Source organism: Populus trichocarpa, chromosome 10, assembly GCF_000002775.5.
Source record: "Populus trichocarpa isolate Nisqually-1 chromosome 10, P.trichocarpa_v4.1, whole genome shotgun sequence".
NCBI classification, from domain to species: domain Eukaryota; kingdom Viridiplantae; phylum Streptophyta; class Magnoliopsida; order Malpighiales; family Salicaceae; genus Populus; species Populus trichocarpa.
The window spans coordinates 16,368,670-16,389,463 of record NC_037294.2 but is presented as its reverse complement, the minus strand read 5'-3'; the positions used below and the strand labels follow the sequence as shown (position 1 = coordinate 16,389,463).

Below are 20,794 nucleotides of genomic sequence, written 5' to 3'. Positions count from 1 at the left end.
TGAATTTAAATTTTGAGATGATAAGATTTTTGGGCAGAATTAATTTGAATTGAAACTCGAAAGAAGGGTATTCGAACTTTAACTTGTTGTTTCGTTAGGTGAAAATAATGACCTGATTTTGGAGTTGGGCGTGCGTGCCTGAACAATTTCGAGAACTTGGAGCCCCACTAGTTAATCATGGCCCAGGCTGGCGTTTTTACCAGCCATCAAGGATCTGATTTCGTTTGGATTTTCTTCAACTCTTGGAAAACAATAGTTTCATTTAACTTCAACAGGATAAAGGCTTGAGTTGAGGCCGAAGCATCACCCGCGTGTTCAGAGTTTCTGATGGGAATGTGCCAAGCATTGGAAGGCGGAAGTTTCTTGTGAGCAAGAAGAGCGCCTTAACAGACAATAAAATTGAGATTCTTTTCGTGTGCACAGGAAAGAAAAAAGATATGGCTTTACTTCACATTGCAAAACATACATTCTTTCAGGTTTCCGAGACCATGATAGATCCAACGCGCCTTTCTTCTAAACGAAGGCGAGACAGACGCATGAGATGATTTTGAGTTCGACTTCATATTTTGATGGACCTGCACCAGGGCTTCAAAAGTCACTGTGTATGTGATGCTGTCCTCTAATTTTAAGAGAGAACACAAGTGATCATGCTTCAAAGACTTGCACAAACAGATTTTGGGTCATCCTAAAAGTGGCCTAAGAGGATTTTTATCAATTCAAAATTCAGGAAAAATATATCGATTCGGCTAAAGAAAGCATGGGCCTGGTTGGTCGATAATATCTGCTTCTCTGTTTGTAACGTTTTTCTTTCATTTTTGGTTTTTCAGGTCAATCATAAGTTTTTGATTTTGTAATTACTAAATCCAAACCATGTCCTCTCACGATCGTGAAAGGAGGCACTAAATTAAAACTACCACAATAACATCTGGTTCCATTAGAGGCCCATATCACCTTCAAATCTTCAATCTCTGGAGGTTAAGACTTCACCAGACTGATTAATTTTAAAAAAATAATTATACCACACAGAATTTATTTGGAAAAGCAAACTACTGCAAAGAATATATTAGCAGAAAATAAATGCTAACAAGCAGTATTGTATAAAGATGTTAGCTACTGCAAAGAACTTGTTTGCAATTTCACGTCCCTTTCCCTTAACCCGTGATCTTGGCAAGTAGGGTAGTAGATCTGGATGTGTGCACGCGTCTGGGGATCGGTTATTTTGCTCTGTTCTAGAGGCCCCATTGTGGAAGATAGGGGATAATGGGTTCTGTTCTGCAATTTCATTTATACTTGCCACCAGTTCTCGAAGTAACCTCTGGACAAATGGATTTTTGAACCCAAAAACCTACATTTCTCATGCACAAGAGAAGGAAGTTTTTAAAAATAAGCGTAACCTTTCTGTATCTTTCCCAGCAATCAAGAAGGTATAAACAAATTCTAGTTACAATAACGAAGTAATCAGGAAGAGTCCATAATTTCACGAGTTGCGAGCAGAAGAACAACACGAGCCACTAAGATGCCAGCTTACTGAAAATTGAGGTTATGTAAGTTGGATTTTTGTAACATCTAATACCGTGAAATGTAACTAACGTGAGCGTTAAAGCATCTTAGCTACATGGGTTAGAGACTTGTATTTGATGTGAGCCAAGCTTATTCAAGTTTCCGCAAGATGAATATCAGAACATTATAAAGGCGTTGCTACAGCAATAATTATTTGCAACAAATGCAAATTCAAAATTGAACTGATTTGAGGAAGGAACCAGATTCACTTACCTCTATGCCATCTATCTTGCATGAAAATCTTTTTCCATGCCAAGTCTTTGTGTGAGGGCAACAATTCTTTTGAAATTTCTGCCACGCAATATCAGGAATTTGACCGGAACATGAATATCCATCAGTTGAAGTAATCTGCAGAAGTGCCAACGCATTCCAACAGGGTAAGGATACCGATCTTGACCCTACAAAATAGCAGAATTAAGCCGACGGATAACATGACAGATGAATAACGGACAGCCCAGTTCTGTTATAATCTATAGCAAATCAACTAATAAGCAGCAGAGTAAATCCAAACTAGTTGAATCAGTTTAAATAACATAGCAATCTAACAGTTCATAATTTTTAATAATAATAATAATGTTGAAAAGGAACCGACGATTCGAGCGTTGATGGATTAAAGTCGATTGAAATTCAAAAAAAGAAAAAGGAACGAACCCTAGAAGAGCTTTAGTGCTTCTTGTCCCCGGAGGCACCGTTATAGAGAGATACGATTGAAATTAATCAAAGACCCCCTCCTCCCTTTGATCTTCTTCCACTCCTTTTGCTTTAGATTTAGCCAAGTCAAACGCGAAATTATTTTGACGCAAAGGAAGAGAGAGGGTTTTAGTGGCGGGAGTGAAAATCACAAGTTCCCTCCACTGGCTAGCTAGATAGCTTTTCTGAAACAAAAAATATAAAATAAGAAAAAAAATCGCCGTTGCCGGGGATCGAACCCGGGTCACCCGCGTGACAGGCGGGAATACTCACCACTATACTACAACGACCTTGTTGATGCTAGAGGATTGTATAAATAATATGTTGTAATCTAATCTAAAAACTTTTAAAACGAGGTGATTCTTTGACTAGTTATCTTGGTGAATGGTTTCGCAATATCTGGCATGAGAGCTTATGGTTTGTCCGTGACACACAGTCGAGGTTAATTAATTGAAAAATTATGCCCAGCAAATGGTAATGGGAGCACGTGCAGTGAGGAAGAGTGATGTTGCGGCATCTTAATTTGGTGCCTCTATCCAATCAGCCTCTTAATTTTCTTGCAGTGAGATGCATAGAACTTTACATATATAGTTACGCCAAGGAGTAAATTGACCTCCTCATTGCCTGGAAGTCCTTGTGCTGCATTAATTTGTATCACAAAATAAATAATCAAAGGCCTAACCTTCTCATTTTTTATTTTTTATTTTTTATTTTACCTCCCAGTATCCTTAATAATCAAATTGTCCTTCTAAAAACCCTCACTATAATAAATATAGCACGACATTTTATTAAAATCAGTAGACTTTTTTACACTCTGATATGCTTTCTTTTTCAACACATATTTATAGTTTAAAAAAAAAATCCTTGTACATGTCATAAAGTTTATACACACGTGTAATTAAAAATTACGTGTGTTAATAAATGAAAAATAAAATTAAAATTAAAAAAATCAAGATATTCAATCTTGCAAAACAATATATTTATTCAGTTATGTTTGTTAAAATTATTTATTAAAATAAGTTTCCTTATTCAATTAAACCATAATAGAAATAGATACACATGTTAAATTAATTAAATAAAATAAAATAGAAAAAATATTATGCAAGGTTATATGTGTTAGAAATATTATCTGAAAATATTTTTTTATTTTCAAAAATAAAGTTTATCTATACAAAATATTAAAAAAATAAATTTTATATGAATTAGAAAAATATCTTCAAAAGTTAAATGCACAAAAAATAATTTTTAAAAATATCTATCCAAAAAAGGTTAAATAAGCAAAAAAAAGAAAATCATATATAAGTGATATTAACTGAAACATTAATTTTAAATTTATTTTTTAAAAATACATATTAAAAAAAATATCAATTAAAAAAAACAAAAAAAAATCTAGATCTTGTGGTTTAACTTGCCAAACATATGATTTAAATAATAAACTTAACCATGTTAAATTATTTTCCTCTTCAATTTATACTTGACTTGTATGTATGTGTATATATATAAAGGAGCTAAAAAAGAGTCTATACACTAAGGTTTATGGCTAGCATGCTAGGCACTTGCAAGGAAAATCCTAGGCATCTGGGTAGATTTTAAAGCCTAGCCTCGCACGTCTAGGCTTAATTTATTTTTATTTTTTTATTTTTTAAAAGGACAAACAATACTTTTTATAAAAAGAATATGCGCATGCAAATCTGGATTTCAACCATCACTATGATGACTAGAAAAATAAGGCACTGTCTCTTTTGCTCTAAAAACTCAATTTTAAGTTATTTCTATCTAAAAACATCATCAACACCATTGAAATACCTACAAACCAACCCATCAATCCAAAAGGAGTTCAAAAACCTGAAATGAAACCGGATTAAATTTGTCTCTTGGATCTGTTTTTTCATACAATATTAAGGCTTCAAAACACCACGATCAAACCTATATCATCACTTGAAACCCATGAAAATAAAAATAAAAAACTCATTTTAGTGGTTAGAAATGGCTTAAACAACAAACTTCTTTCTCATCATTGAAATTCAACAACCCCTCTCTCTTTTCTCGCTCTAACTAAACTTGAAAATAACACAACAAAATTTTTGTATCGAAAATGATTTTTTAAAATTTAAAGTACCTTAACTGTATAATTTATATTATTTTATTAGTGTATAAACAATTTTCATCTACAATAATAATAATAATAAAAGGCACACCTTTTAGAGTTTTCCAGAAAATAGCTCACACATAAACGGGATATAGTAGGATAAGTAAAACTCATCAAGAGTAGGTATAGCAAACCAGACCATGGAAACTTAAAATCATACTCTAAAATAAGTGGCAAGGCTGATGGTGTTTGAAAGTGTGGTTGCAGTTGCTTTTTAAAATATTTTTTATTTAGAAATGCATTAGAATAATATTTTTTATTTTAAAAAATTTATTTTTAATATCAACACATCAAAATGATTTCAAAACACTAAAAAAATATTAATTTGAAAGTAAAAAAAAAATAAAAAAATTTCAAATAATTTAACATGAATGAATATGATAGAATATATTGTTCTAAAAAAAGAAACAAGAAACTTATCATGGATGATTTGTTTTAAAACGGGATATATTGTTTTAAACAAATCGCTTTTCTGAGATCCCAACATCATTTTAAGATACAACAAAATATTCAGGACATGCATTCCTTTCATCATATTCATGAAATCTGAGCAAGGCATCGATGTAGTCGAAAGATAGAATTTTCATGAAAGCATGTTTTAATTATAAAATTATAAAATCATGAATCAATTTATGCTCTGAAAAAAATATAATAACAATGAATTGGATAAAACTGTATAAAAAAGATTGTAAAAAAATATTATTTGTTGATACTAATGAGAAAATTACTCAAAAAATTATGCACTTGCTCGCTCTTGAACCGTGAGAGGAAGACACATGAGATATAAATTTGAAAACTTCGAATTAACTGCCTAAAAACTAAAGCAGTGCTAGAAAGTGAAAAATAAATAAAATACAGGACAGTTAATGTTAGATATGAAAAAAAACGATTGCTATAAAAATATTTGAAAAAAGATGCAGACCTGTTCAAAAAAGAAAACTACTTTTGAAATGAAAAGGAGAGAGAGGTTTGGAAAGGAGAGATCAGATCAGATGATCAACATGGAAATGGAGAAGTCCAATCTGAATTTCCTTGAAGGGAAGAGAGAGAGGGTGGCAATAGATCAAATGTTCGTGGCTAAATCCGTTAATGAACAGAACTATATGGGTCATGAACTGGTCTGGTAATCTGGTTAAAGAAATCAAAGGAAGACATGGGAAACAACGCCATCCCACGAAGATCTGTATCGATCAGACTGCAATGGTAATCAAAAACCTAACCAAGGAAATGAATAACTATACATCGGTCTAAGGAGAGATCTTGAGGGCAATAGACACCTAGAGCTAGACGAAGAAACCCAGTTTATACCAGCAGAGAAAGGCGAGGATACCAAGTGTCACTATAGCTTTGTTTCCCAGTTCGGAAATTGAGGAATCGTCCCATCACATACAAAAAGACACAAAACCCATCTCCTATTTTGATTTATTAGGGCGAGGGTGACAGGAGCTGTAGCATCTGTCTCTTTCAGATTTCCTTGTTCAGCACTGCACCCACAAGAGATGGAAGCCATGCAGGTTACCCTCTCTTCACTATCTTTTTCACTCCATCACGCTTCTCTTCATGCTTTTTGGATGGACACCGCCTTAATTTTGTACTATCTTGACAACAGCGTACTTCACTCAGCGGAGTTACGCAAGATCCTTCCTCCACTGATAATATACCAGGTTTTGTGTACTTGGCCACTTAATTTTGACTTACTCGAGATATCCTCGAGCAAAACCAGAATTTACATCACACAACTTGACAGCAATTAAGAACTTGAAAAAAAATTAAACACCATTCAAATATTTGAAACTTGAAGGATTTCAGCCATATATATATATATTCGATTTGGAATTCCTTCAATTATTTAAATTACATGTTGCAGTACACAAAAATGATATATGATAAATAATAATGCTAGGCGTTGTTTTTGTAAGAAAATCTTATTGATTAAGAGGTTAAATACCCTAAAATTAATCATGAAAGAAAGCAATAAAGAAATCAAATAGAGCACTAACATTTTTATCACTGCGACAATACTTTTTTTATTAATTATGTTAATAGATTGCAATATTATAATATATAAATAGATTGACCACACATTCATTGTAAAGTATCGCATCACACGTACTTGGGACTCTGATTTTGACAGCATTTCAAGAGTAACTAGACACATACAAGAGGATGCAAAATAGTTAATGCGTTGGAGATCCAATTTAAAATTTATTTTCTTGAAATTTACTTAGGATACGGGATGTAGTTTGGTGATTAATTTAAGTCTTCCAAAACTATTTCCAATAATATATATTTTTTTTAAATACCATACCACTTAATTTATGAGTTCTAACTTAAATTAACCACCAAACTTAAAAAAAAAGGGCTAGGTTTTTCCGAACTTAAAGATTTTTTCAAAAAGATGCAAAATAAATAATAATTAAAGACAAAGATATTTTCTAATAAATAGTTAATGCATTATGTTCAGGGGCCGGTGCCTCATAGGGGACAAATGTGTTATTATTGACATCAAGATATAGGAAATGGGACAATAATATAAACGATAACAGAGAAAGAAAGGAGAATAATCTCCAATATCATGATTTTCTACCAGAGTTAATCATTAATTAGTGCACGATATATCTCTCTTCGAACTAAGGATCCCTTAATAAATCTACCAATTACACGAGCTAAATAGCTGTTTCCTTATCGATCCATTTTATATATATAACCCTCGAGCTCAGGGCATGCCTTAGTTGATATTCCATTAATTATGCTTACTTTAAATATTTTGAGCTCTTGCTTGAGGTGGGATAGATATATATATATATATATATGCTGGATTTCAGTAGTTTGTATGTTTTTGTATTTTAAAAAATTAATATTTATTTTATTTTAAATTAATATTTCAGCTAGATTCACCAACTTTCACAATACACGGCAACCTCTGGAACACAAGAAACTATTGCAAATCAATTTTCAATTATGTCGTCGTGGACGGTGGTGTTGGTTTTTTTGTGAAACCAAAAGGCAAGAAAGTGAGTGGAGAATTGATTCGACAACATCATGGAAAACCGCACCAACATTAATACAACGATATATTATCAAAAAACATTAATAAAACGATATATTTATATAAACGAAATTGCTTGATTTGGTATTTGTTAATTATTATTTTTTTGTCGGCTCTGTAAATAGCTATGATATATTAAGGATGGTTAATTTTGATGGATACTAGCTCATGATATAAGTTTTTATGAGTAATAACTGCTTTAAGATTTTAATTTAAAAATGAAAGAAAACTTTTCCAGCGACCAAATCTACCTAAATCTGAGGTTAATTGATTTGGTAATTGTACTATCATCAGCCTATGACTACAATTAGTAGCAATAGATTTTCTTTTTGACGCTTAGCCATTTCTTTTCCCATTTTTGAAGCACCCCACTTGTTATTATATACTCACAAACCCTAGCCAGACTTCTTGTTGCTGCCTCTCAAGAAACCCTCCACTGCAATCAGCCATCTCTACTCTGCAATCTTGTTCTTTCTTCTTGGTTGACAATGAACCTAGAAGAGAAAGTGATCGACACAGATGTTCTATCATCTGATCATCTTTCCTATGTCCGTTGCAACTTCTGCAACACTGTTCTTGCGGTATCATTTTACATCTATTCTTCTCAATTACCTCATGACCTCAAATAATTTTCCACATGTATTGAAAGCAAAATGTGGCTCTACGTTTCTTTTACATGTATACTCTACACAACAAGTTCTAGTTCATTTCATGGGTGATTGAACATTTGCAGCCTAATAATAGCTAGATTGTTGGTTGCACCGGCGCCATACGTACCCACTCAAATTTAATTTGAAGTTTTCTTTACCAATATTGTTCAATTGTTCAGGTCCGGATTCCATTCAAGAGGATGCTGGACACTGTGACGGTCAAATGTGGTCATTGCAATAATCTCTCGTTTCTCAGCACCAGATCTCCCAACCTAGGGAACTTTCTCGATATTGATCACCACCATCTGAGTCTTCAGGTAGATTTATATGTCATATGCGATGATTAAATTGAATACAGGATCCCATCACCATCATAAAGTTAAATATCAAAACTCTTTTTTTTTTCTATCCATTATAAATAAAATACTCATGGTAAATCGGTAATCGCCTTCTTCTTTCTCTTGGATGATCGGTTGACGTAAATTACATGCTAGATCTCTGCGGTAAAACTTTACAACATGCAATCGTGCCATCTTAAAATGAATATATTTAATTACTGTAGTCTGGAAGTAATTAAATAGAGAAGGAAATGATTTATATCCCCTTCTCTTAGGTGTATATCAGTCTAGGGTTTTATTATGCAATAAATTAGGTAAAAATTATGATAAATTGACTGTTTAGCGGACTTTTTAATGTTATTATATGAGTATTTATGTATAAAAAATAATACTTGAAACTTAATATGCCAATAAAATTAATTTTCTTTAGAGTTTATTTGAATAATAATTATTTAATTTAATTTAAAATATAATTGTTTCATTAACAATTATATAGTTTCATTAGCAATCATAATATTTGAGGTTTATAAACTCATTTTTCTTTTCATTATTTTTTTATTCTTTCATAAATTTAAAAAGTTTATAGAGTTTTTTCACACTTCTAAGCTAAATCTTTATTTATTTCCATTCCCAAACAGTTTCTCTAACAATTACGTGAATGATAGTGTACTGCGAAGGGAGTTTCTAGTAATGAAAAGTTGCTATTCAAGGAGACGCAAGGGTTTTGCACTGATTTCAGAAAAGGCGAACACTCATCCTCTTCGACCTCTAGCGAACCTCTGGTGCCCAAAGTACCTTTCGTAGTAAAGCGTAGGAACCCCAACTTAATTTGGATTTGATTTGAATATATAACAATAGATTACTTTAGTTTACATTTGCTACTTCTCCCCATAAATTTATATGGATTTTCTGTCTTTTTAATTTTTATTCATTTTTTGCAGCGCCTGAGAAGAAACACCGACTTCCATCTACTTACAATAGGTTTATGAAGTAAGAGAGAGAAGATATTTTTCTGTTTGAACACATGTTTCTGCAAATTATTGTGTATATATATTGCTAGATTAAGCCTCCTGCGAGCCTTCACTGTTTTGACGATGGAAATGTTTTATATATATATAAACCCAATTAATTTCATTATCAGTTTTGGGAAAACACGGTGCACACAAATATTTTTCAACATGTTTATTATTATTAGTATAAAATAAGTATCCTTGCCCTCGTACCAGGGAGGAGATACAGCGCATCAAAGCGGCCAATCCTGAGATACCACACAGAGAAGCTTTTAGCACTGCAGCTAAGAATGTAAGCTTCTCTTTAATTTGCTACAAATTAGTATCGTTGCTCCGATGGATCTATCTTTGTTGGCACTCTGAAATTTTTTTTTGTTTTGCTACAGTGGGCTAGGTACCTTCCAAACTCGGGTGCTGGATCTGGTGGCAGCAAGAATTAATTAATGCAGGTAATATAAATATTAAACGATATTAATATTCCTTTCGTGATCTTTTAATTATATATATACATAGAAAAATATGTGTTTTTCCTACGCTGCTTAATTAATTAATAGGATTGTTTGGCTGCAAGGTTGCTTTTTTTTTTTAATTAGGGCTTATATTTTGCAGGAATCGATGATCGAGGGATAGATGTGCAAAGGAAATCTGAGGCGTGAAGAGGGGATCTAGAGAGCAGTTCGTTAATTAACTAGGTCCTTGGTTTAGCTTCATGTCTCATACTTTCTAATCTTGTCGTTTTATTTTGTGTTGTTTGTTGGAATGTTTTCCTTAAAAGAACTTCTGCCTGAGAATTCGATCCAGATGGAGTCATATGTAGTAGTAATAATAATTACATGAAGTACTGGCTGTCTAATCTCTCTGTATTGACTTCAAGTTCTTTGATTTTCATGAAGCATGGAGGCTATTAGCTTCAATTATTAAAATAATCATGCATTTCTTCAAATCATTAATTGATTATTTATTTAATTAATAACATCAGTCACGGTAGTAAATAGTAGGAGGATTTATTTATATAATCTGAGCAATATTATATTAAAGCCCTCGAGATATAAAAACAAAATACATGCAAACGGTAAAAGTCATTTCAATTTAGTGTTTTCTGTGGGTGAGAGGAAATAGTTTTAAATTGCAATCAATTTTTTTTTTTTTTTGAAATCGTGCATGTTTATAAATCCAACAGTGTAATGAACTCCATCAAGATTGATAATTATATAGAATTAATAATATGAAAATGTTAATTATAAAGTTATGAAGTATGTAATATCATACAAATATTAAGAAAAAGCTAGATTACACAATATAGTCGTCGCGATTGTTACTATTATGCTAATGTAATTAGTGCCATTACGGCCACGACAAACTACAAAGTGCTTCAGCCCGTTATAAAAAGAGCCTGTTATTATTATGTGATCGATGAAAATAAAATAAAATTTAGTTATAGAAATTCAATAAATTTTCCTGGAAGATAATGTGTCCTGAATATTATGATCACTGAAGAATCAATAGTTCCCTCTAAAAAGGAAGAAAAAAAGAAAGTGATAGGCTGTTGTCTCATTGAGACATTAACAACATCAAACAAGGTGACATGTATGGATTTTGAAGGTTAAAAACATGGTTGTATTTTAAAAAGTTTAAGAAAATATTTTATTTTGATATTAAAAAGGTAACATATTGAATCGAATTGGGCATCATGTTTTAACCCACGATCCGTGTCATGAATTTCTCTAGGTTTATGAGTTTTTTCTTTTCAAACTTACTTGACATGATCTAATTGACTTGACATGTCCAAAGACTATCAGGATTACTGGTAAAAAACATGAGCTGATTTTTAAAAAAATCAAGATGATATATTTTTTTTCTTTTAATATTGAGACGATAACATGTTAGATCGACCTAAACTTCACAGCTTAACTTATCAAACTTGCAACTCGGTTCATGGAATTCACTGGGTTTAATAAATATATTTTTTAAACAATCTTTTACTTAGTTATATGATAATAAAAATAAATATTTATAAATTTGAACACCAACCAAATACTAAGATATTTGTTTGAGACTGCAATAACTTTATATAAAGTAAATCGAAATAAATTATTAAAACTGATTTAAAATAAATCAATTATTAAATGATAAAATTAAAAAAAAATAATTAAAAAAACTAAAGTAATAACAAGAAAAGAGGGACTTGCTTCATTGTTTATATGAAAAGTGTAAAGAGGTGGTTTCCCTAGAATATTTAATGTTGCTAGTAATTCCTTAAGTTGTTTTTGGGTACAAATTTCTACTAGAAAGTAATCAGATATTGCAGTCCTTTGTTATCAATATGTATCTGTCTTGTTGGATTTGATACAAATTAAACATGATCTTGATTTGATTTTCTTTTAAAATGTTTTAGAATTTAACTCGGTTGAAGTCTGAGTAACCTAGAAAGTCAATTTATCATTCAATTGATAGAACTAAACTCAAGTGAGACCTAAATGAATGAACTTTAAAATATATATTTTTTTAAATAATTTTATTTTAGTTTTTTAAAATTAAAATCACATTAATTTGGAATAGATATCCTCTAACCCACTAGTAAAACTGATAAGCCTATAACTCAGATTATAAACCAAGTCTGATAACTATATCAACATGCATAGACCGTCAGCCGGTCCTTAGACTTAGTGGGTGACAGTGTGTTTAAGGCTTTTCGAGAAACCAGGCCGGAGCTGGACCGTTCGAGACTCTACCAATTGGCTCAACACCCTCCCACTGAAGGTTATTATTTTATATTTTGGCAAGCGCTCGCGCAGGAGAGCTAGCTCAATCTGGTAAACCTTGGACCTAAAATACAGAACCCATGTTCATGAATGCACTGGCTGGTTATTTGGACTGAGCTACCTTTTAGATTGCTGTCCAAAATTCGTGGCAAATGATGCACGTTCCCATTTGTCACGTTAAAAAAGAAACAAAAAATTTGTTAATTGGATCCGCAATCCACCTTGTTCTGAATCAGTAGACGCAAGCTATCTATATATTTTACACCCAGAAACACCTCTGTGGATATCTTCTGGAAATCAAATCTTAACTGCGCCATAGACGCACTGTATAGAAGATCAAGCCAAGACTAAATAGCGTTAATTATTCAAGTTGATTAAAATATGGAACTAATAAGTAGTTATCAAGTGCCATTAGCATGCGTCATTAGTGACATCATTAGATCAGAGACCACCTTGTACCAAATGGCAACACAAGTTGGCCTCAATTGTCTGGACACATGCAGCAAGACAACAGTTTTTTAAGGGTCTAAACATAATATTCATATACAACGAAGGCATGCTGAATCTAAAGGTCATCCTACTTTCGAGAACAAGTTGCAACCCTTGGAAATATAAAAAACAGGATTCCGCAGGGTAGTAGATGGCTTGATTCTTTCGACTTTTGAATTTCTGTTCCTTATTACAACTCGCTGTCCACAATCCACAGACCACCATGAGGAAAAGGGGAGAGCTCTCTTAGATGAGAGGATGAGGTGGCCACTCCCCCTTTTCTTTCAATGGAAAGTCGAGCAGAGAAAACAATAATACCAAAAATGGAAAAGCATTCTGTTCCAAAGCATGTTGATTGTTGCGTCAGAACTCCCTGAGCTTTGGGGTAGTTTTTTTTTCAATTCAAATGACTAAAGAATTGCAGGAGTTATCATTGACCAAATTGATATTCCATCCCCATCACCAAAGGAGGAGGATATTTAATTAAATAAAGAACAAAGACATTAGTGGATCAAGTGTATGATCTCTTCTAATTAAAATATCAACAGCCCTTTCTGTCGCTTCACATTTGCCCCTTAAAAATGCAAAGGGTCAATGAACAGAAGCGGACAATTCTTCAATGATATACTCAGCTGTACATAATTTAGCAATTAATTTCTCGACCAGCATAGTATTTGCAAATGAAAGTCGAAATATGTTATCTCTAAAGCAACCAGCAACATCAAACTTGCATCCCCTTACAATAATTGAAAATCCATATACTGTTCGTGTTATATATACCCTTTAAGTAAAGGAATGTACTTGCAAACGCTAACTGAAGTCTCTAAAGGCTCATTGACTATTGCATCAATGAAGTTAGTGATTATATTTGATGCTGGTATGCAGATTGCCACCAATTCTCTCCTCTGCATCAACGCTGGATTTATCACTTTCTCATCAAGAAAGAGAGTAGTACACTTGGTCAAAAGAAAAAAAAAACAGATCTACATTATCCATGGCACTTCATTGCTATCTCCCACATCTTACGTTGTTTACCTTGGAAAGTCACAACGGAGAGCCCAAGTTATTTACTCTCACACCCTATAAGTGGCACCAAAACTACAGAAATCTTCATTTTCATGCTTCACTTTCATGGAGTTCCTCTGTTGCTCCACCCTCTGAAGATGGGATGACAGTTGAAGCCAATCCACAGTAGATTCATTTGCTGGAGAAACACAATGCTTGGCGTTCAAGAAATCTGAGTGATGTAGAAATCCATCTGTTTCAACTTTAAGGTCGGCAGCATGACCAGAACCAGAAACCCCAAATGGCCCCATATTGTCAACTTCAATGAAATTCATTCCAAATGAATTAATTCCAATTGGCACGTACTTTTCTGAAGAGCCTACCCCTAAAGATTTGTTAGCAATACCCAAGGTCTGACAAGCACCACCCGCTTGACTGACCAAGGGCCTAACCATTATATTTCCTGCAGAATGGCTCAAGTCCTGTGATTCAGCTGCTGACAGAAGAGAGAGAGCACAGCTAGAGTGCGACACCCCAGCTAACTCATTAATAGTTGTTGCTGTGTTAGAAATAGTGAGGTCCTCAGTGTCCAGTGGAGAAATTCCACAAGTCTTTTGTATCCTGTTGCCATGCAAATGGAGGAATGACCTTGGCAGCAACTGCCCATTTCTTATGGGTATTGCCGATGGAGAGCTGTAAATTGAATTCTCTTCCAATTTAACATGCTTACGCCAATTATCTTCTTCATAACTTTGTGGACAAAAAGTACCTCCTGGAAGCATGTTTGGAAAAAGAAAGGATGTTCTCTTTGCCAAGGAAGTCCCCAGAAATTTGGTGCCTGCTCAATCCATAATATTGTCAGAAACAAGACAACATCTCTTAAATTTGAATGAAATTAAAAAGTTAGGCAAGCATAATGTTTTTGAAGCAATAGTTACATTAGTGCAAAGATTAGCCTCAGAATATCTTTATAAAATAAAAATTGCATATCTCCACTTATTTGAGTTGTTTGTACCGTCCAATTACTTAGTCATTGAACTAAGACGTCATTTAAAAAACAAAACAACAATAAGTGTCGGATTCTGCTAGGATAACTGAAAATACATGAAACAATGAAACATAAACCTGGATTTTGAAACAGGCCCTTTTACAGTTTTTGTGAAACAAGACAAGCATTAAGAGATGGCCTAACCTTAATTTTATCTGTCGCGGATAAAATAGTTCAAAGAATTAGATCAACCATCAAAGAAACATGTCAGAGGAATAATGAAAAGATAGTCCCGATAAAATACTTTAAAGAATATGCATATTCAGTGATTATTAGCAAATTGGAAAAATTATTATAGGGCAAAAATGTCCACTCTAGAGGTCATGGATCTTTAAGAAGCATCATATGAAGTTAAAGAAAATTGGTTTTTCCTACTTTTCCATGGGAAGCAGAGAAGCTCATGTCTGTTCATTTGGCCTCAATGTAAAATTGAATTACATTTCCTAAGTAGATTGATTCATGAGTACGAGCTGTAAATACTTTGAAATGGATGCAGTAGCTTATGAGGCTTGACAGAGAGGGTACCAAATTGAGGCTTTCGTCTGCGTTCATTGTGGCCTGCCAGGCGTTTACGACAACTGCGCTTACCATCATCAAACTCAACCAGCAAGTGAAACCTGAATAATCCAAGATATCAGGATTCATATTAGTAAGACATTGAGCTTGCTCAAAAAAATAAGAGGGGGGGGGGGGTACAGGAAGATACTAATAAACCTGCCATATACTTGATGCATAAGTGTCTTCTTCTTCTTTTTTATCATACTTGATATATAACTGTCATGGCAGTTTAAACCGACATATGCACTGAAAATCCAAAACCTCATCGTCTTGTGAAACTCAAAGCGTGAACTAACATCCTACTTTTATTCCATTTTGTGGTGTTATTTCCCTTTCCAGTAAACCAACAATCATCCAAATTTATTCATGTAGAATTGCCATATTAAGTTCATAAATTACCTTATTGGTGACCCTATAAGCAAAGCGACAATAAAAATATTGTCTTGACTAAGAACTGAGATAAATACCATGATTAATCGGAAAAAAAAAAAACTATAAATAAACCAACCTGCTACACTGCTGACAAAACCTCTGTTCATTGCCATTAACAATAACTTGAGGAGTTTTCGTATGAACCTCACAAACTTTATGCCTCTTGTGGTAATCCTTGGAGGAACTAAGATCCTTGTTACAATCATAGACCTGGCAAAAGGAAATCCGAGGGCGCAAACTCGCCATTGGAGCACGCTTTGCCTGAGTAGTTGGACTTGCTGAAGATAACAAAAATCTCTCTTTCGAAAACCTACTATTCTGTGCATCTATGCAATCAGCCAATCTCCCTAGCTTCAAATCAAATAGTGATGAATCCTGACTATTAGATTCCATGAGAGAATTCGAATGATTGGACCTAGATTCCATTGACGAATTGGAGGCAATCATACAATTAGGAGAGCCTACTACTAGTTTACTTGAATCAATACCAACACAGCTACCACCAAACATCCCCGCACCCGTTTTGCTACCATGAAAGGGTTTTCTTGGGATTTCAGAGAAACCAAGATCTAAAGACTCTGCACTCTCAGCCGCTTCTGTATCGCATCCTATCGATGCTTTTCTACTTCTTGTAAATGCATCAGCAGATAAATCTATTTCATCAGAGAACAGAAGGCCTTTTCCTTCTGAAGCATAACTCCAGAAGTCCATCAGGAGAACAAATGTATAACTGCAGACAGTATGTAAGAATGCAAAATGATTAATTTAACAACTGAATAAGGAACACTTATTAAACATCTGCCTCAAAGGAATAATAAAAAACAAGAAGAAGAAAAACGAGTTCAGTTCAATTTTCCAAAACTCACGAAACCAGCAAACAAGCTTATAATTTATTTTGCGCGTCTATTTCAGGAAAAAAGAAGTAGCAGAAAAAACATGTGAGCAATAACATTTAAGTATAAGAACATATTGCATTAAACATAAATGGAAACACAACCCAATAATTGAGCTTCCTAGAATGAATATCTCTCATCATTAGAAGAAAAAATGAATAAATAAATAGCAGTGATGTTACTGACAACGGAACTTAAAAGGGGAGATAAGAAACAGGAAACTTAATGCCTATGGTTTCCGTTTCTTGTGCGGAAACATAACTCCATAAAAACCATCTCGAGAATCAGGCCAGAGAATTCTGTTTCTTTTATTTCTTTTACCTTTCTTCCTCGAATTTTATTTTTCCTTCCACCTTTCTCGGCAAACCAAAAAAAAACGACATATATCCCTTGTCAATCTTTAACGCTCACCCTTAAACTAACCAAAAATTTCAGCAGCTTTCAAGTAAAAAATCGCAAAAGAAACTGGGCAGAAAGGGGGGGGGGGGTCAACTTCGGCTTTCAAATAAAAATAGAAAAAGAATAAGACATGGAAATTCCCATTTGAAGAACTTTAGGAAATGGGGTGTTGCCGGATTCCAAATTTCTCTCTCCTTTGCAGCAGTTGCTTCTTGACATGAACACAGAAACAGAGGGGGGTAAAAGGTAAAGGGGCTAAGATAGACGAGTAAGTAGCCTTTTTTCTTACTTACCAGCTGAGGAATAGAAGAGGGAGTGAGACGTATAATTTTCTTTCTTTCAAAGAAATAACGGAGAGGCTGGAGCAAATGCACCATCACTGTGAGTCAACATGATTTCACTACCGCTACCGCTACGCTCACTCTCTGTCATTCCGGTCTCTTGTAGCTTTTGAGACTCTTTGTTATTCCCTTTTTGTCCACCTTCTTTTCATTTTATTCCCACTTCTTGTTTTTACTTTTCGTTAACTCCTCCCTGTCTATTGTTAATCCTTTTATTTTTGATCTGATCCATTTGCTAATTAGCTGCTTCTTGTGCAGCACTGTTTTGGTAGGAGTGTTCAGTTTTTAAAATAAATTTTATTTGTTAATGTATTAAAATAATATATTTTATTTTTTAAAAATAATTTTTAACATCAACACACCAAAATAATCTAAAAATACTAAAATAAAATTACCCAAAATTTTGGGCTAATGACCCTTCTACGAGGTATTGCATTTTTCTTTTCCACGCGAACGAAGAAATTACTGGGAAATATATTTTTTCTTTGAAGCATGCAGCAGCAAGCATTTCTTCCAGCAAGAAAAAAAATAAAAAATAAAACAAAAGGAATCTGTAGTTACGACAGAATAATTGTTGCCAAGATTTTTCATATGTATGTATATATATATAAATTACAATTTAAAATAATATTTAAAATAATTTTTACCAAGATTTTTCATATTAAAATAATATTTTTTTTATTCTTTTAAAAATTAAAATTTAAAAAAATACAGGTGACACATGTCGTTACTTCGTTAAATTAATCCTTGTCTGACCGGCAAGTTACAGCTCAAATACGAACTTAATTCCCCGTGTCAATACGGGGCTGATCAGAGGAGAACTAAATGCACACTGTGCACTGCGACTGTGGGGTCGCATGCACGTTCCGCTCCTTCGGTGCCACTGGATTGGATTCGTCTAAGAAATCGTGGGGACATTTGGTATTTTATTTATATATATAATTGTCAAAATTTTGAAAAATCAAATAAAATGGATTTTTGAGAACTTTGATACAGCCTAGTGTGGATTAAAATCGTAAAATAACTATTATGTTATTCTTAAATGAAATCAATTACCTTGTTATTAAGAGTAACACCGTATTGGATCTTATTAGATTTATTTGAAACAAATAAATATTTTTATATCTTTTAAATATATTAAAATAACTTAATTGCTCTTAGAAGTAAAAAATATTGAATTGGTATTCATAAGCTTTTCATATTTTACCGTCAGGGATGATTTCATAGTTTCAACATGTTTGTTTTTTATAATCAAGTTGAATTGAGATGATATTTAATAAATATAAAATATTATTTTTTTAAAAAAATAATTGGTGCATGTAGATGAGAAACATCCACATCATTTATGAAGTGCGTGAGACGTTGTTCGACGGTCAAACGGTGGTTTCTAGGATAGTGTTTGAATCGTTTAAGCAGACCCTCCATCTCAAGGAATTGCTTGGGTTTTCCATGCAAGATTCTTGATATTTTATTTATTTATTTCACCATTCAACGTAAAATTGGTTGGGAGTTAAACTTCTTAATTGAGCCAGGGTTTAAATTTCATGGGTTGTGAGTTTGAGAGATTATATAGGTTTAGTAGATTCGTTCAAGTTTGTTTTTTTAATCTTATTTTTTTTAGTTTCATCATTCAACATTTATTTAATTGGAGATTGAGCTTCGCTTTTTTTTTTTGCTTGCTTTTTGTAGTTTTTTTTACTAGTTTCGAAAATGATCGGAATTATCTTTAGTATTTTTTACTTCATGTTCCTTGTTAAATCTAGGTTTATTAAACGAAACTTTGTCTTTGAATTAAATTAGATTAATTAATTAAATATAAGCATGAGATGCTCACTTCATGATGTTTTGTTTGATTTGCTTTTCGGGTTGCTGTTTTAACAGCGTGTGCAACCTCTTTTGGTTTCGTCATATAATGTTTTACAGTGATGTTAGAACTAACTCGATGAGTTTTTTCTAGTAGTGGGGCGGTATACACAGAGAGTCTCCAACGATCTTTTTTTTTTCTCCTCTTAAGTATGGCACCGATAACTTTTTTTTCATAGTTAATTATTACTATTATTTTAGTTCGCTGTATATATATATTTTTAAATCAGGTTATTAAGAGTCATGTCTTTGGATTTTTCTTGTTCATTTGAAAAGAATGTTTTTGTACTTTAGCACTAAAAAAAATGGATAAAATAACATAGTACAAAATTTTTAAAAAAGTAGAATGGTTTAAAGAGTCACAAATGTCATATGAGGCTTTCTCCAAAGTTAAAAATAGGTGGACATAATTTACAATAAAAAGAAAGGAGAAAGAAAAAAACAAGGGAAGAAATAAAAAAATCCTGGAAACACGCCGAAACTCTAATGACGACACCACCGATATCGTTGGAAAGATATCAACAAGAAAAATACAATGACACCAAGAAAGACCAAGAACAATGACCAAAGTATGCCACACGAGATGTACAAATGTATCAAAGCTCATTTTTCTTCGGACGGCTCTTGTGGTGCACTTCGATCACCGTTGGTGACCTTCCTTGATATCGCTGGATTAGTCTCGTCCAGATTTTTCCAACAGTGTTGGTGGTGTTGTCACCGAAACTTCGATGTGTTTTCAATATTTTTTTTCTCTCCTCTCTCTTCACAAATTACAGGGAGGAGAGAGGAGAGAGAGAACAAACAAATAATAAAAAAAATCTTAGAGGCACATCAAAGCTTTGATAATGACACTGTCGGTACCGTTGAAAAGATTTCGACAAGATGAATTCAACGACAGCAAGGAAAGTCACCAATGGTGACCGAAGTGTGCCACACGAGTCGTCCAAAAGGCAAGTGAGCCCCAACACATTTGGACGACTCATCAAATCACCGTTGTGACCTTCCTTGATGTCGTTGAATTCATCTCGTTGATATCTTTCCAACGATGCTGACAACGTTGTCATTAGAGTTTCGGTGTCTTTGAGGTCTTTTTTTCCTCTTTCTTTCTCCCTCTCCTCTCTCCTCTCATTATTGTAAATTTCTGGGTCTATTTTTAACTTTGGAGAGACTCATGAGTTGCATATATCACTTGTGACTCTCTAAATTGTGCTACTTTTCTAAATATTTTATGTACTATGCTATTTTTTTAAGTGCTAAAAACCAAAAAAAAAGTATTGAAAATACTCACTAGTAAAAATTTTAAATTTGCTCACCGCGTAGAATGAATCACCTATCCGGTAGGTTACGAAGGCAGTGTTTGAGAATGTGGTTGAAACCGCATTTTCCAAAAATTGTAATATTTTTTATTTAAAATTATTTTTTTTATATTTTTAGATTGTTTTAATGAAATGATACTAAAAATAATTTTTAAAAAATAAAAAATATTATTTTAATATATTTCTAAATAAATTTCTTTAAACCTCACAATTACCTCCAAAAATAAGATCGAAATAGTAGT

The 20,794-nt window shown here is 33.2% G+C and overlaps 2 protein-coding genes, 1 long non-coding RNA gene and 1 other non-coding gene across 7 annotated transcripts; 1 reads left to right on the top strand and 3 right to left on the bottom strand.

The window, feature by feature from the left end:
- Window positions 1-947: 947 nt before the first annotated feature.
- LOC112329002 (uncharacterized) lies at window positions 948-2,657 on the bottom strand. Of its 3 annotated transcripts, none has more exons than XR_002984440.2 (3): window positions 2,212-2,632; window positions 1,774-1,958; window positions 948-1,527 (listed from the first exon to the last, which is right to left on the bottom strand). It is a non-coding gene; the product is annotated as an uncharacterized LOC112329002 (long non-coding RNA). The 3 variants fall into 3 exon arrangements; XR_002984439.2 differs by having other exon boundaries at window positions 948-1,345; window positions 2,212-2,621; XR_002984438.2 differs by having other exon boundaries at window positions 948-1,958; window positions 2,212-2,657.
- TRNAD-GUC (transfer RNA aspartic acid (anticodon GUC)) lies at window positions 2,469-2,540 on the bottom strand. Its single transcript has one exon. It is a non-coding gene; the product is annotated as a tRNA-Asp (tRNA).
- A 5,151-nt stretch (window positions 2,658-7,808) lies between the features above and the next one.
- LOC7485875 (protein CRABS CLAW-like) lies at window positions 7,809-10,372 on the top strand. Its single transcript, XM_024611288.2, has 7 exons — window positions 7,809-8,029; window positions 8,278-8,415; window positions 9,102-9,246; window positions 9,378-9,426; window positions 9,663-9,738; window positions 9,833-9,895; window positions 10,056-10,372. The coding sequence occupies exons 1-6, from the start codon at window positions 7,937-7,939 to the stop codon at window positions 9,884-9,886; spliced, it is 555 nt and encodes a 184-aa protein (XP_024467056.2). The 5' UTR covers window positions 7,809-7,936; the 3' UTR covers window positions 9,887-9,895; window positions 10,056-10,372.
- Window positions 10,373-13,330: 2,958 nt separating this feature from the next.
- Window positions 13,331-17,478, bottom strand: LOC7485874 (squamosa promoter-binding-like protein 6). 2 transcript variants are annotated; one of them, XM_024611287.2, is made up of 4 exons: window positions 17,326-17,478; window positions 15,817-16,470; window positions 15,276-15,367; window positions 13,331-14,540 (listed from the first exon to the last, which is right to left on the bottom strand). In XM_024611287.2, the coding sequence occupies exons 2-4, from the start codon at window positions 16,449-16,451 to the stop codon at window positions 13,771-13,773; spliced, it is 1,497 nt and encodes a 498-aa protein (XP_024467055.2). In that variant the 5' UTR covers window positions 16,452-16,470; window positions 17,326-17,478; the 3' UTR covers window positions 13,331-13,770. The 2 variants fall into 2 exon arrangements, with proteins under 2 accessions (XP_024467055.2, XP_024467054.2); XM_024611286.2 differs by lacking the exon at window positions 17,326-17,478 and adding an exon at window positions 16,955-17,319.
- Between the last annotated feature and the right edge of the window lie 3,316 nt (window positions 17,479-20,794).

Coding starts and splice junctions, on each gene's coding strand:
- LOC7485875 (XM_024611288.2), top strand. CDS start 7,937: ATGAACCTAGAAGAGAAAGTGATCGACACAGATGTTCTATCATCTGAT. Junction 8,030..8,277: donor TCTGCAACACTGTTCTTGCG/GTATCATTTTAC, acceptor TCAATTGTTCAG/GTCCGGATTCCATTCAAGAG. Junction 9,427..9,662: donor ACTTACAATAGGTTTATGAA/GTAAGAGAGAGA, acceptor CCCTCGTACCAG/GGAGGAGATACAGCGCATCA.
- LOC7485874 (XM_024611286.2), bottom strand. CDS start 17,016: ATGTCGTTTTTTTTTGGTTTGCCGAGAAAGGTGGAAGGAAAAATAAAA. Junction 15,368..15,816: donor TTTTGTCAGCAGTGTAGCAG/GTTGGTTTATTT, acceptor TGGATTATTCAG/GTTTCACTTGCTGGTTGAGT. Junction 14,541..15,275: donor CAGACGAAAGCCTCAATTTG/GTACCCTCTCTG, acceptor TGGATTGAGCAG/GCACCAAATTTCTGGGGACT.